This window comes from Podarcis pityusensis (assembly GCF_964106645.2).
Source record: "Podarcis pityusensis genome assembly, chromosome: 6".
Classification (NCBI taxonomy): domain Eukaryota; kingdom Metazoa; phylum Chordata; class Lepidosauria; order Squamata; family Lacertidae; genus Podarcis; species Podarcis pityusensis.
The window spans coordinates 50,093,860-50,109,833 of NC_138030.1; the positions used below are offsets into that span (position 1 = coordinate 50,093,860).

The window sequence follows — 15,974 nt, forward strand, 5'->3', positions numbered from 1 at the left end:
GTACGTTTCTACTTTATTTATTTTTTAATTTATGATGCTATCATAGGAAAACATGGTGTTGTATAGTTGGGGAAGGGTCTCCTGAGTCCCTGCAGAGTTTTGGTGGTTTTGCACAGGTAATAAGGGTGGTATTATAGGGAACTGTATTGGATTTCATAGATCATGATAATGGTGTAAATCCACCTACAACATGTTAAAAATGGTTCCCAATAGCAAGAGGTTACTAAAAATATGAGAGCACTCTGTGCAGCAGCCTTACCTGATCTGATGTTTTGAACTACAACTCCCAGCTGGCATGGTCAATGGACAAGGGTATCAGAGCTGTAGCCCAAAACATCTGGAAGGCACTAGGTTGGGCAAGGGCGATGTGCAGGATGTGATCAGGGTTCTGGATCTGGGCTACCATTTTTACATATTATAACCTGCTCCTCTCAGTCACCTATCATTATATGAAAAATAGGGAGTCATAATCCCCATCATTCATCTGAAAGGGCCCAGGGTGTACTTTCCACACTGCTGCACAGTTACTTTAAATAATGTATGTAAATCCTAATAGGAGGCTTGTGGAAGTCTCATTTGTGTTTTTGATCTCGCACCACTGAAAAAGGAACCAGATTATAGAGCTGTGCTTTCCCAGCTTCGGACACTATCACTTAGAAGCTGGCCTGGTGACTTTTATTAACCTAATACATGCCAGCAGGCTACAGCCCGTGTCTCTGGGAAGTTCAAAGGAGGGAGTTGCAGGGCTTTCATGGAAAGCATTCCTCTGTTTGAAGTAGAGCTCACTTATTCCCCTCTCTTGTTCCCCAGGTGGTACTACATCGTGGTTGTGCCGATAGACCACACAAGCAACCTAGTTGGCTCCAGATTGAAGAGCCCAGATGATATGGGACTAGACCAGGTAGGAGAAGGCCAAAACTTGTTTCCACTTGTTTTGAAGGGGGTAAGGGAAACAGATGTTCAAGAAACTAGCCCACACATATGAAATAATTTGGGAGAGTATATGAGCAGCGTTAACCATCCTGTCATACTGGAGATAATGGCAAAGGACCTGGGGTTTCAGAAACTTTGCCTATGCGGGATAATTCCCACATTTGATAGCTTAATTTGGAGGTGCCATCTTCTGCCATCCTGAAGTCATCAAGTTCCTCAAATACCCATGATATCCATATTCATCTTTAACCAGCTCTCAAAATTGCCTGTGAAGCTTACTGGTCCAGTGAAAGAGGTCACTGAAGTGTGATTGCCCATGGACTTGTTGCATGTATGGATCACACCACGCCTCCTTCTGCCCTCAGGTTCTGTTGTATAATTTATATGCAAAACAAGATGTAGGAAGCAGAGGTCCCCATTTGGATGGGTAAGGCAGAAGGCAGGGAGCCCAAACTGTACTTGGAGTCGGAGCCAGTGACAGGCAGAGTCACTTAATTCTCCCTGCTGAGTTTTGCAAGGGAAACACTGAGACTTAAGAAAGAGAAAACTGGCAGTCAGTGCCACCCCCTACACAGGATGTAAATAAGAAGCCAGGCAAGTGGGGGCTTACCAAGGGGAGCAGTGCCGCAATTTGCCCCAATAGATCAGTTTCCACTGGTAAAAACTGAAGCTTGGATAAGACTGTGTGCACACACACATCTTTGTGTTGCACACATTAGTTAGGATGCAGAGAAGCTGTGGTTGGAGGGCAGGGATGCCATTTTGTTAGGGTCACAAGCCAGCACCCTCCTTCCCTGAAATAATGGCATGGTTCTGTGTGGTCTCTGTTTCCTTCCTGGCACCACCATTGCTCTAATTCTTCATCTCTGCCCTAACACATTTTTGTGTGAAATTTATTTCATGCCTCCTCCTTCATTTTAAATTAGAATTTCTGTTCAGAGCCAGCATTCATTTTTATTCATTAGAAAAACATCTTTAAACATCTGAGAGCTTTTCTGAGCAATGTAATTGAATTTTGGTGTGTTTATATCCTTTTTTCTTGAGTTTGTGGATGACTATGAAATTTGCCATTTTTTCCTCTCTCTGAACATTCCATGTTAGCACTGTGTGTGATTTATACAAAGTCTTGCTGCAGCCCAGCAGGATGTGGTGGGGGTGGTGAGCTCTGCGTACAGATTTTGTCCGTTTTAGTGTAAGCTACAAAGTGTGTTTGCAGAGTGGCAGAAATCTGTGTCAAAGCCTGTGGAATTTTTGCCTATCTCCAAAAGTTCAAATTGCTGGGCATCTAAAGATGCATATGTGGACTGTGTGGCCTGTTCTCTGCTGCTCTGCTGCTCTACCATCAAAGAGAAACACGTATTTTAAAATGATTTCCCTTGAGATGTTGAGGGGTATAAACTTTATAAAAATGGTACACTATTTTTCACAAAACTGTGCCCAGTGTAGGTTATGATGAATACAAACAAAACATGCATAAGAATGTGAACAGAGGCCTGCTGGGTCAGACCAGGGGTCCATCGTGTCCTGCTTCCTGTTTTCACAGTCGTCCACCATAAACCCAGGACAACACTTGGTTCCAGTTTTACCCCCAGCAACTTAATTAACTGTTCTGTTAAGGAAGTAGATGTACATTCATTGAGTTCTAGAGAAAGCCTTCGGGAATGCACTAGAGTAATGAATACCTGGACCTCCCTTTGTCACCTGGCTTACAGGTTTTCCTCATGGAAATGTAGAGTCACCTTGGTAAATAGCATTGCTCTCTCTCACGCTAGCTTCCTTTTGCTACCCAGCTACTTGAGGCCATGAACCAAGGGGACCCAAGCAGGCGCCAGCGACGTCAGGCAGAGCGGCTCAAGCCTTATATTGCTGCCCAAATGGATGATCTGCCAGAGACCTTTGTCTTGGGGGACCAGAAGAGCTATCAAGGCTTCTACAATAAGCCCCTTTCAGAAGACTTGAGCTACCGTTGTTTTGTGCTGGCTTCACTGGAGGATGGGGATACGGTAAGGACCACGAGAAGCGAAGGGACTGTGTGCTGCCTAAGACTACCATTAGGGAAGCTTTGTCACAGTGGAACTTTGCTCTGCAAAGCTTAAGCTAATAAAATCAGATGTATAAAACAACTCAGAATCTCCTTCCCCTTCTCCATGCCTCTCTTGCCGGGTGCCTTGCAGTCCATAGGAAGAAAATAGATTATCTGCCCCACTCTCTGTGCTTCTTCACTTTCCACACCCCTGTAATCTTTAGGATTATCCATTGTTCCAAGCCAGAATGAATAAGGGAGGGGAAATGGTGGATAATGCCATTGCTTCTGCAAATGTGTAAATAATGTCCACCCATAATGAAGATACTCAAGCCCTTCTGCTCCATCCCATGCTGGGTCTCTCACTTTCAGCCTCATTTACTTGTAATGGCTCATTAGAGCTGGTCAAATGCTTCATTACTCTTCTGGTCTGAGCACTTGTGTGGCGGACATAGCAAACATGCAGGCAGGAGAATAGAGACCGCAGAGCAGGCGGAGAAGGTGCCCTTGTGCCACAAGGTTGGGTACTGCATGTACAAGAGTGAATGTGCATAAGAGCACTTTGGCTAGCAGAGCAAACTCTCCAAGCAACTGGTTTTATTTTGTGGTGCAACTGCAGCTGCCCTCTACATAAGATCTGCTGCCCTCACAAAGTTCTCTGCCAGTTCTTTCTGAAACCTGTGCCAGGTTGTGAGCTCCAGCTTGGCACTCAACTCAGTCTTCGTGTTCTTAAACTAGAGGAATGAAGCCACAATATCATAAATGGCTGTTGCTGAAAGAACGATTGCAGAGCCACAGATTACTTTGTCATTTAGCACTTTATCAGTCTCGTTTCATTTATCACTGCATTATTCTGCATTTCATTTCCCTGTGACTTCATTGGTTACAGCCCCCTCCATGTCCCCAGGCATGTGTATATATACATATACCTGTAATTCAGAGTAACACATCATGCATCTAATGGGCTGTAGTTCACAAAAGCTATGCCACAGTGAATTTATTAGTCTTTAAGGCACCGCAAATACCTTCCTTGTTTTTGCTGCCCCCTGGAATTCAACATTTATTGTTTTGTTTCCCCAAGAAGTGTCAAAAATTTAGTTCTAATCTTAGAATTTGGGGAACGTGTAGTTATTTCTCAGTAATGGGCTCTAGAATATTATTTTTTTACTATTCTGCATGTTCTAGGACTTAGCCCTGCCACTGAACCAGGTTCCAGAGACAAAATGTGGCTCAAATTAAGCCAGGCAGGTGTTTCCTGCTGAGCATCCACAAAAGCAGCTGCTATGGGCACGTTTTCTCTGTGTTTCAGAGAAGAGGCTATTTAAGATCTCCGCTTTCAGACTGGCAGAATTTGGTCAACAGGCATCTCCGCAGGGGCTAAAAGTGAGACCAGTGTACGCCTCTACCTTGAGCAGGGCAACAGGAAGCCTCCACTAGAACAGAGAACATGGTCCTCCCTGAACATACGTCTTCTGGCAGGCATTAAAAAAAAGATATAAGCATAGCATGTATTGGAACAGAGCCAGCCAATTTTGTATTGCTTTTTTGGTTGCAACTTGCCAGTCCCTTGTATGACTTGGAAGCCTTTGCATGTTAGAAGCCCCATGTGAATCCTGCTGTATTCAGGGCTTATGCTAGAGCTTCAAGGACAGCCATGAGTTAGTCTGCTGTTCAGTGTGGAACATAATGCCCAGTGGGTGTTCCTTGACATATAACCCCCTAGGGTGATGTGTTTATAACGGCATAATAGGTATTATAAACCACTTAGTCACTACCCGCCAGGCCTGATGCTCAGTTGGCTGCATCTCCAAAGCCTATAATTTGGCTCTTCGTGTGTCTGAGGCTGGCAACTTGTTCTCAGCTGGACTATTCCTTTCTGGCACTGAGGGAGGCCACTTTCTAGCTGATGTGGTTCTGAATGTTCCATTACTGTGGAGAGAAGGTTTGTTTTCACGATGTCTGTTAATTCCCTGGGTGCTCATGAGGAAAATTGCAGGTGGGCAGCTTGGGGCTATTGTACCAAGGGACAACTCAGAATTAAGCAAGGAAGAGACCTGATCAATGATCTTTGTCTGCTCTCCTCTCTCTCAAACTCACCAGAAGAAGTATGCAGCCAGCCCCTACTCAGATGAGATTGTGATGGAGGTTTCAGCAAAACAGCAGGATGAACCAGAGATGCTGTGGGTGATGGGGCCTGTCCTGGCTGTCATCTTAATCATCATCATTGTCATTGCTATCCTGCTCTTCAAAAGGTGAGCACACGCCTGTGCCCGTGCAATGTGGTGGTGTCCATGGTGCAGTATTGTGCCAAGCTCAAGAACATTTACAGTGAGCAAACTATATGATAAATCCAAGGACACTGTCTCTTCTGGGGGATGTGGTCTGAACCTTCCTGAAGGTGTTTCTCAATGGAGCCTGCAAAACAGTGCTATGTAAGGCAAGCCCTAGGAAGGGGTGGGGAGCATGGGATCACATTCAGTGGTTTCTGCATTTCATTTTGTGCTGAGAAGGTATATACTGGAAGTGAACTGGGGCTGTGTCAGTGCCAGATGAACTGTGAAGCCATAGGACATGGCTTCTGCTTAGTGGTTCTAGGGTGATGACCTGGATCACCATGCCTCAGATTAAGTAAAAGGCTCTGGCCAACAAATGCCTACATCCCTTGGTTTATTCAGAGGCCTGGTGCTTTTCCCCAAGTCTTCTTGGCTCCAAGAATGAACCCTCCATGTGGTAACAGGGACCCTTTGTTCCAGAGATTTGTCCTCAGCCTAGTCATAGGTGTTCTGATCCATGATCTGGGACATGGGTGTCAAGTGCTTGGGCTGTTAAAAGAAGCAGGAGCTGCTCATTTGGTTACAGGGAGTGCTTACTCTCCCATCTTTGCTCTGGGAAGCTGTCATCATTTTTCTCCAACTAAATGTGCATAATAACACCAAGAGGGGAGGTGACTTTGGGTTATTGCATGCACAATTAGTACCTTTTTGTAACCTGGATTTCCTCTTTTTTTTTCTATATCTGCTGTCCCTGGATCTAGCAAACAAGAAAGGTAGACATCTGCCCTCCTCCCCCCACCCTTACTAATCCTTTGCTTTGTCTGTTTCACATCCACTGTTTCATCTTGTTAAAAACAGTAAGCATAAGTCTTCCTATCCAGACTAATCTGGCTTTTGGATATTGCTCTGCCTACCTAGCCATTGTGGTGTCCTAAACTCCTTTAACCTTCTCTTGCTGTTATATTTAAATAAATGGCTTCACAAGTAAGGTGTGACAGAGTTTTAGAAAATTCCTTTTCAGTGCATTTGGTGTTCCAGGATTTGTGGGGTTATTTGCCCCCTATATTGATCAAGGATGTGACATTACCATGAGCTGACTCTAGTTCCTTGGCATAATCAGCATGCTCTATAAACCAGTTAATAAGGCCTTGCTCTGAGCTGTTCCCTTTTCAGTGTCACTGTGTGTGTCCTACAAAGGTCTCCCACTGCTTGCTGACTTTGGTGTCTAGCTGATTCTTAGTAAATCTGGAAGTAATGCTGTTACAACAGAGTGACACTGACTTTCAGCAGGAGGCAGGAACCAAAGCAAAGTCTTAGGCTTATTTCAACAATGGTCCCCTTTGGTGATAAATTCAAGTTGATGCAGGGCTCTTATTTCAGATGTTGTAATGTGGTGGCTGCTTTATAAATGACTCCCCACTTCATTCATGCATGTGCATACAGCTGAACAAACTTTTGTTTTCTCCCCTCACAGCACAGAGAGCTCATGAGGCACCATGCTAATTGTGGCAATTTCTCCCTTCTACCAAATAGAGTTGTGCCGTCAGGCAAAGTAAAAAAATCCTTTTCAGGGTGCTATCAACAGTGTCTCCAGGTTAATCATAAGTGCTTTGGGCTTCTGATGTGTTTGAAAGAGCAACATATACACACACCTCTCTGCTGAATTGCCTGCAGGATTGCCGCACAGTGCTCCTTAATACCAGGCTGGGGTGTTTCTGTTTCTGTTGAATACCCCCTCCCCGTGGCTTAGTTACCCCAGAAAACACATTGCAACTTTAAGAGGCAACACCATATGAGGTTTTTTGGTTTAATGGTTGCCACTGGACATCACTGATAACTCTTCTTGTCATGCCAAAATTTCCTGTAAATGTCTCCCATTTAATCACTGAGCAGGTTCATCTCTGCTTAGCTAGTGAAATCTACTAGGATAAGAGCCTAGGGTGGTGGAGCTGCAGGCATAAATATAGCATGAAGAGACAACAGTGTATTTTATTGTTCCATTAACACACGCCTGGGGGGCCTTCAGCCACTCAAGACAAGTATTAATGGACCAATAAAATTCACCCTGAAGAGCCCTTACCCTATTATATTACAACTCTTCACATTTTAAATAATTTTTTTAATACTTGGCAAAATCTTAAGTATATTCATCCACCACAGGAAATAGTTCCCAACACTGGTGTGTGGAAGATGGAAGTGGAACTGGAGATTTTGTAAGCCTGTGTCTGGCTCTGGGGAGGGGGTTACCAGTCCCCCTTACAGCTAGGTGCATTATTGAGTCTGCTACAGGGTCATCTTGAAGCTCTCTGCCATTTGGTCCATGCCCAGATCTACCTTCTGAGCTGCGCCTTCTCTTCCTTTAGGAAAAGGGCCAATTCACCCTCCGCCAAGGATGAACATTCCATTGGCCTGAAGGACTCCTTGCTGGCCCATTCCTCTGATCCTGTTGAAATGAGGCGACTCAACTACCAAACACCAGGTAGGTACCACTTGACGGCCCCACAGAGGCCTGTGCTCCTTTTACTGGCAGAAGTTTGTGATAAGAGAGCCTCTTCTTCCCTTTGCAGTGTTGTGTGCACCTTCTCAGGCTAGGTTCAGAGGCCAGTGTGGCTCAATACACTGTTGCTCACGTGTATCTCTGACATTGGCAACAGTCAGAATGGGGATGGCAGGCTTTCTGTTGGCTCAATAGCCTGACCATACATGCATCACAAGGTGCTGGAAGGCATAGCGTGACAAAGAACAGGCTCTAATGGAGCCCTTGTCATGATTTATCTTATATTCCATAGATAACACTCAGTTTTTTGGCCCACATCGTGCTTTCCAGATATGGTCTCAAAATTAGCCAGCAAAAGGAAAGTCCAACATGCCAGTAGGTCCACTGTCAAGTAGCAGATAGGCAGGTTCATGATTCAGCTCCTGCAGTGCTTCCAACTCTTAAGGTACGTTTCAGTTGTAATAGATGCTGTTTAGCTGTGTCAGCAAAGCAATCTGTCTTCAACAGAGTCTATTTCCTAGATTTCTTGCTTTGTGGAGGGCCTCACATCCTCATCTGAGGCAGGATGTGGTTTGCATTCTATCGTGTTAGAGTTGAAGCAACCTATTCCTTCCTTATTTAGATTGTGGGATTCATGAAGGCTATTGAATGATGTTAGCGGTCAGTGGGGGCTTCTAGCTCAGTACACCCAGACTCTACCTAGCAAGATGTGACCTGTATTCCTTTTCCTCAAAACTATTTGTCCTCCTATAATAGATTTTGGGGGGAAAGCAGTTGCAGGAAGGGAATTGGAAGTTGTGTCCTGTGACTATGTGCAGTGCTGCTCTCTTGTCTCTCTTTCTGGGCTTGAGTCCTTTACCTCATACTGCCTTGCAGATGGGTCAGAGGACGGGGGCTTTTGTGGGTTGTACACACACAGCTTGTAGAATTGGGAGCACGACCCACCCTATTAGTGTAAAGTCATTATTCCACCAGATGGTTTGCAGAGTCCAACATGACAGGAGAGTTAGAGGTCTAGTCCAGAGGGGTCACAGAGAGAAGATAGAGGCATGGACATGGTGCAGAGTTGTATGTGCTAACAAGGGATGTTGCACAAAAGGGAAGCTTGACAAAAGAAAGCGAGTTAGCCTCATAGTGTATACGCAATCCCCCCCCCCCATATTCGCAGGTGTGACCATACTTGCTGAGCTGCTAGCTTGAGCTTTTGCAGCCTTTTATCTTCTCAGGTGCCCAGTAGGGAACAATCAGTGTACTAAAAAAGTTCTGGTATTATTGTTTCAGTCTGAGACACTTAGTTGCCTCCACCTAGCCTCACCCTCTTCTGTGATGGATGGATGCCTTCTGTGGGCCAGACAGCAGCAACTAAACCCTGAGCAGTCTCATAGTTGATATCCCTTCTGGCAAATGTAGAGGCAGGAAAGGCCTTGCTCAGTACATAATTAATCAAGCTGCTGTTATTAAATATTAAGCTTATCACTTTAATAGTTTCCACTTTAGACACAGGTTCTTGCGTGAATTGTCAGCTCCTTTGTTCTCATGTTCCATTTTGCAGACTTGTGGCAGGTCAGGCAGGGTGATGTCGCTACTAAGTGATTGGGTGAATTTTGACTACACCTTGGTTCCAAGGCTCTGCTGCTGTCTCATGTAGGAGGGAAGCATGGTCTTGGAAAGCAGCATGTGCTGGGAATAGGAACTCTGTTTCCTGGCCAACAAGCAAAGCCATCTATCATGTCTGTTGTGGGGAAATCCTCTTTGTGAAATAATCCTGGTTGTACTTGGTGCTTGTCTTAATACATCACCCTCCATGCTGCCGCATGTGTAGCAAGCATCAAGTTGCAATTCCCATCCCTAAATGTAGGAATGTGAAGGTTGTTGTGGGGATTTTTGTGCTGCCCTTTGACCCTCCTCTGTCGCATCTTTAACTCTTCCCTCAGCAACAGCTAATGGGATTTCTGTTCTTTCAGGTGCCAGTGGCCCCAGTTGCCCGAATATCTCAAGTTAGTTTTCTCTCCTCCTCCTTTTTCTTCTTCCTCACTATCTTTTCCCCGCCTCTTTCTTTCTCATCTTTTTTGTTCAGTGTCATGAAGGTCAACCTCACTCACCACAGACTTAGTGCTAACCCTTCTCTTGCTAGTGAGCCAGGCTGCTCCCCACAAACTAGTCTCTGGTGCTACTCACATACAATGCTCCAGCCTGCATGTGAAGAAAGAAAGAGAGATTAACACGTCACAGTTTTCCAAACAATGAAATTCATAAATCAGCCAGCAAAATTGCAATCTTGACTGAGCACATGAGGCTGCAGCAGCTCTTTCTTTGGTATGTTATAGGACCCCAACTTAGGGAAGCAAGGCCTGGCTGCAGTTGCAAAGGATGCACTTATATCATGTGGAGGCCATACAGCATCTCCTCCAAAATGAAAAGGAAGTGTTCTCTATCCAAATGTAGTCCAGCAAGCTAGGACATGCTCATCCTATCCATATGCTCCTCAGCCACTGTTTTGCAGGCAGCACCTTACTGGAATGCCTTAAACCCAAATGTATTTATTTAGGTATTCAGTCATTCTTAAACCCAGTTCAGGTTATGCAGGTATAAAAACAATGACATCATCATCATCATCATTATTATTATTAACCACCCTTCATCCAAGGATCACAGGGTGGTTTACAATATAAAACTACAAAAATACATACTATAGTAACAAACAAAAACCACACACACAAACAGTTTAAAAGGTCAGATTGTCTAATTAGCCAAAGGCCTGGGAGAAAAGGAATGATTTTGCCTCGTGCCTAAAGATACGTAAGAAAGGCACCGGGTGAGCCTTCTTGGGGGGCGGCATCCCACAAAGGGGGAACCACCACAAAAATGGCCCATTCTTGTGTTGCCACCCTCTGGACCTATTGTAGAAGAGGCACATGAAGAAGGGCCTCAGATGATGATTACAGGGTCCAGGCTGGTTGATAAGAGGAAAGGTGGTCCTTGAGGTACAATACAAAATAATACATGAGAGTAGCGGAAATTAAAATTTACAAAACCAAGTCCTGCAGATAATTCCATAAAATCCCAACACTTAAAAATGTTTGTGAAAACAAAAAGGTTTTGAGCTGATGCAAAAAGGATAACTCCATGGGCACTGACCCTTGATGTGGGACATCAAAAGGGGACTTTTGTTCACATCTTAACAACCAGGCGGGACAGTACTGGGAGTGGTGCTCCTTCAGGGGTCCTGAGTCATGCAGGACTTAATAGGTCAGTGATAGTACATTGGATTGATCTCAGAAATGTATTGGAAACCTGTGTAAATCCCATAGAATTAGAATAATATGATTCCAGGTGGTTGACCCACTAACCAAATGGGCTGCTGCATTTTCCTCTAACTGCAACTTCTGAACCATCTGCAAGAGTAGTCCCTCATGCAGCTGCTCTTTTATTCTTTTGCTCTCTCTGCCTGTGTCTTAATGAATGTGAAGTGCAGTGTGTCACCTACAAATACTGTCTTAATTTTCTGAGCTTCTGGTGGACAAAGGAGAAGGATGGGATTTTGTTCTATATTGTGCCTATAAAGTTTACTTTGGCTCTGGCCTCCACGGCAAGAGGAAAATGCGGGGGGTGGGGGCAGGAATTGCTGCAGATTTTACTTCCTATTGATACTTTGAGAATTGCAGAGGAACAGAGATGAGGTTTAACTTGTGAGAAGAACAGATCCTGTCTCTTGATTAGGGGCTGGTGTAAGTCTACTTTGTGAGATTGTGCATCATTGCACAGTCATCAAACTCAAGAAGGCTAGATGCACAAAAGCTTACTTTCCAGACCCTCTTTGCTCCCTACCTATCACTAGGCAAAATATTCTTTGATAAGGAATGGTTTATAATTGCCCAGCTATTAGATACAGGATTTCTTGGTGCCTTTCTTATAGATGCATGGCTGTGAGTGCTTAAGACTTGTCCTCTGCCTCAGTCACTGAGAACATGAGAGTGGGCTGTTGAGAGATACAGAAAGTGGTCCCAGGGCCCAGTGAACAATGCTGGCATCTGTTCAGGATCTCTGTATCTGTACTGTAGTGTGCACTGTCTGAATGGAATGCAGGGCGCAGACTCCAAGGGCTTTGTACTTTATTGCCTAGGCCCCTTCCAGCCTCAGTCCATACAACAGTATCTTCACCCTTTTTGGCCTGGTATTATATGTGGAAGCCATCTGGCTGGTCGCTGTCTCATCAGAGCATGCACACATACATTGTGCCATTGCGTGGGCACTGCATGCCATGTTACCTCACTCATGTTCCATCCATCGCGCCACATTGCCATTTGGTCTGCTGTGCGCATGTGCAGGAACACTCTTCAGCTGTGCAATAACTTCTTACCCTGCTACCTCCCCTCCTTATGTTTGATCTGGTAGGCATGCGTGATCATCCTCCCATTCCAGTGACGGACCTCGCAGACAACATCGACCGACTGAAGGCCAATGATGGGCTGAAGTTTTCCCAGGAATATGAGGTGAGCCTGCTTGGGTGTTTAATCTTGGATCTGTATTCTTCCAGACTCAGGGGATGACAACCTGGTGCCCTCCAGATTTCTGGACTGCAACTCCCATGAGCCCCAGTTACGATTTAGAATGTCTTGATAGCACCAGAATGGTTGCTTTTGTCCTGGACAATAGTTTTATCTGCAGCTCCTCAGCCCAACCTAACACTGCAGAACTTACAAAAGAACTCTGCTCATAACTGCCCTATATGCTGGAAAAAAGTGTAAAATGTAATGTGTGAACGGTCAAGTGCAGACTTGTTTTGCTTCCAGTATATAGAAAAATATAGATATAGATTCTCACATTATGTTTTGCACACTTTCTGTTAGTTATTAATTATATTGGAAAAGGTTACACTTTCAGTAGCCTCAGAGTGCTGTTTATGCTGTGATGTAGGCCAAAATAGTGGTATTGAGAGGCCAGGAATTATGGTGGCTTTTGCAGGCAAACTCCTTCTCTCCACGATGAACCATTTACTAGGCAGATGATTAATTTGAAAAATTGCTATGTTGGAAAAAGTTCCCTTGTAGCTATTAGAGTCACAGTAGCAGGATAAATGTTTTCCTGTGCTTGCAGCATGCCCTGTAGGGCCCACTTCAGCTGTGAGGGGCTTAAATCATAAATAAAACTCTTCTCATATGTGTAGAGGGGGAGGATAAATTGAGGAAGTGTCCTTTTCATGCATTATTGGTCCTGCTTGAATTGTTATCTTCTTTTGCCCCTGACCTCCCCTTGCAGCAGCATATCTCCCTTGATTCAGGGGATGTGATACAAGCATTGCCCAGAAGGCAAGATTATAGAGGCCAGGGAGAAGCACTGGCTGGCTAAAGGCTAGCATGTGAAAGAGGCACCAAAGCCTAGCAAGGTTTGGAAAGACTGTTAACCACACACTGCTGATCCGCAGTATGTTTTCCAAGAACTCCCAGCTGGGTGAGTGCTTATGAGGCTGTTAGCCTGCCAGGACCCAAAATCCCACATGCAAGCCCATTTCTAATTGGGCTCTTGTTTTCATAGATCATTGTGACAGCAGCCATTTTTTTCTGGAGTGTGGTACGAAAGAGGACCATGGACAGCATTAGCTACAATAGTATCAGGGCTGGTGGGGGTGCTGAGTGTTCTCACTCTTCTAGGGGGCTTCAGTCACACTTTAAAGAACACACTATCTCTTAAAAGTGGTCATTAGATACAATTCTGACTTGCAACCTTCCAATCCCTCTCTCTCAAATTCCAGTTTCAAGTAAACATCAGCTGCATTTACCATGATTAAGTAGCTATTAAGGAAGGAACTAATTTTGGTATATGGATTTTTCTTGGGGATTCTGCTGCCTTGTACCCCTGTCTAAACCATTCATCTTTGTTAAGTCCAGGGCAGGCTGAGTAACAGGAGAGGATTTTCCCACTAGCGCAGGGAGAAGTTGTACTGAAGCAATACTCACTCAGAAAGTTGGAAAATAAAGAAATAACCCTTTGTTGTTTTTTGTCCTTGTCACTACTGGAGAAAATTTGAACTTTCAGGCCTAGCAAGCACTTTGATACCACAGGCACTCTGTTAGGGCCATGGCTGTGTGGTGCGGAAGAAGAAATCTAGAATAGTAGGTAGATGATTCAGGAGCAGTCTTGTGTATCTAAGCTGAGTAGTGGAAGAGCAATATAGTGCTGAGATGTGGGGGTATACTGAGACATTGAGAAGGCATTCTTCATCACAACACAGATCACAGTTTTTCCTCTCAGCCTAATCCTGTGAGTTCAAGAACTCAGCTAATTGAACTGGGTTTGCAGCTGGCTGAAGCAGCAAGAAGGAAAGGGAAAGCAGTTTGGATCAGCCCTTGAGGCTATTTGTGTGCTCATTAATTTGGGTAGAATTGCATGTTATGTTTCTCACACAAACCTAGCCACAAAACCGCTGCATAAAGGACATGCTCAAAGCCATAGGTAATTCAAAGGTCTGCATACTTAATACTTCAGCCACAGGGATGGAACAGCATTAGGAGTACCTGCTCAGGGCAAAACCTAGCTCATAAGCAAAATAAGAAACACTACAGTTCCTAGCCTCAACTTCAGGACCTCAGGGGTAGTAGTAGAGAAAGTGTGGTCAAGCATTGAGTGGCGAGTTCCCGCCCCCCACCAAGGACACCAGACACCAGAATTTAAGGCTAAATGGGTGAATTAGGCCACAACTTTATTGAATTCAGGAATGAGAGGCATTGGCTTAGGCATTGGTCCTATTGACTATCCGGCTCCAGCCAATTTGCTGGAGACACGGGAAGGGTTAACACCAAAGAGGGGGAGTCTCCTGCTGAGGCACGTCAACTAGGAGCTCCCCCGGATCACCGCGGGGGTGTGCCTTAGGCCCACACCTCCATAGGCTTCGGACAGGGCCATGCCCCCGGAGTCCTTTATCGGACTACCCTTCGTTCTCTGGGGGGAGGTGATGGCGTTCCTCCCCACACACACATCCTCTTAACCCCTTCTTACCAATGCCTAACCGCCAATGCCGAGGAGTTGTGACGAGTTGCTACGAGGTAGGCGAAAAACCAAATGGCTGTAAATTGCCAATTGGGAAAAATTCCTACCATGCCCCTTGCGGCGACAGACCAAAGTCCATAGCAAAATCAGATACCTACCTAAAGGGAGGGAGGGTGGGAAAACGTGGGGGCTAGCCGGCAAAAGAGGGCGAGCCCCGGCGCGCCGGCCCTAAATAGGGCAGGCCACGCCCCCCCAGCCACCCAATTGGCTGGCTGGGTGGACGACGCGGCCGGGATTCCCCTACTCTCGCGGGGGCTGAAACCAGCCCCCGCTCACGTGGGGTGGGCGTGAAGCCCGCAACCCCACCTCCTGGGCAGGCCGGAAGTGGCTCTGTGCCAGCAGCCTGCAGAGGGTGTAGCTGCGCTAGAATTGGGAGCAGAAAAGGGATTTGCCCAGCAAAACAGCTGCCTGGTGCTGCCAGTGCTGGTTATGAGCCCTTGTGGATCTCAAGTCAGTGTGTCATGACTTGCACATGGAGTGGAAGTGGCTAGCTCATTGTTGCTCTTGATAGGTCTGGATGTCAAACCACAGAGAGAGCATCTTTAGCTCCTACAGCACACTGAACCTTGGAGAGAATTTACAGCCAGGGATTAATAGAATTAAATAAGCACAATCACGCCAGCATGTTAATTATTTATCTACACTCTTGCTGTGCTAGAGCAATGCTTGTATTTGAGCTCCTCCTGTTGGACTGTTGCCTGTACTGCAGACAGGCTGTGCCCACAAGATACTCAAAGCAGGTGGTCTGCCAGACTGTGGATAAATATTAGGCAACTTTGAGGTGGGGCCAGTCTTCCTCCTCGGCTCAGTGAGTGAGCAAGTGAGATTCCTTCTGTCACCGACTAGCAAGCTGGAGTGCTTCCTCCTCCCCCCCCCCCCCGCACGGTCGCATGCAAATAGGAAGCAGATGCTGTGTGTTGTGCAGTAAGTGAATTAGCTAGAGCTCTTTTCCTTGTATCTGTCAATGAGGTGAGAAGTCTAGTGCTGCTGCTGCTGCTGCTGCTGCTGCTGCTGCTGCTCATGATCCTTTCTAGGCTTCCACGTTGCCCCTTCTCTTGGGTTCAAAATATATTCAGGTCTTTGAAACAATTGCAGCATCATGCTCTGACAGATACATTTACTGGAATGTTATACGGTGGTGAGGAACAAGTTTTAGCTTTACTGACCAGCCATGTAACGTGTTGGCATGCATCTGTCTTGG

The 15,974-nt window shown here is 45.5% G+C and overlaps 1 protein-coding gene across 12 annotated transcripts in view; it reads left to right on the forward strand.

Moving 5' to 3' along the window:
* PTPRF (protein tyrosine phosphatase receptor type F) overlaps window positions 1-15,974 on the forward strand; it is a 479,704-nt gene that overhangs the window by 434,909 nt on the left and 28,821 nt on the right. For 8 of the 12 annotated variants that reach the window (XM_081009323.1, XM_081009319.1, XM_081009325.1 and 5 more), the window contains 6 exons: window positions 811-901; window positions 2,724-2,936; window positions 5,057-5,208; window positions 7,593-7,708; window positions 9,691-9,723; window positions 12,122-12,219. In XM_081009323.1, the coding sequence (XP_080865449.1) occupies window positions 811-901; window positions 2,724-2,936; window positions 5,057-5,208; window positions 7,593-7,708; window positions 9,691-9,723; window positions 12,122-12,219 (703 nt within the window). The remainder of the gene's footprint in view (window positions 1-810; window positions 902-2,723; window positions 2,937-5,056; window positions 5,209-7,592; window positions 7,709-9,690; window positions 9,724-12,121; window positions 12,220-15,974) is intronic. The other 4 variants (XM_081009326.1, XM_081009328.1, XM_081009321.1 and 1 more) reach the window with 1 other exon arrangement.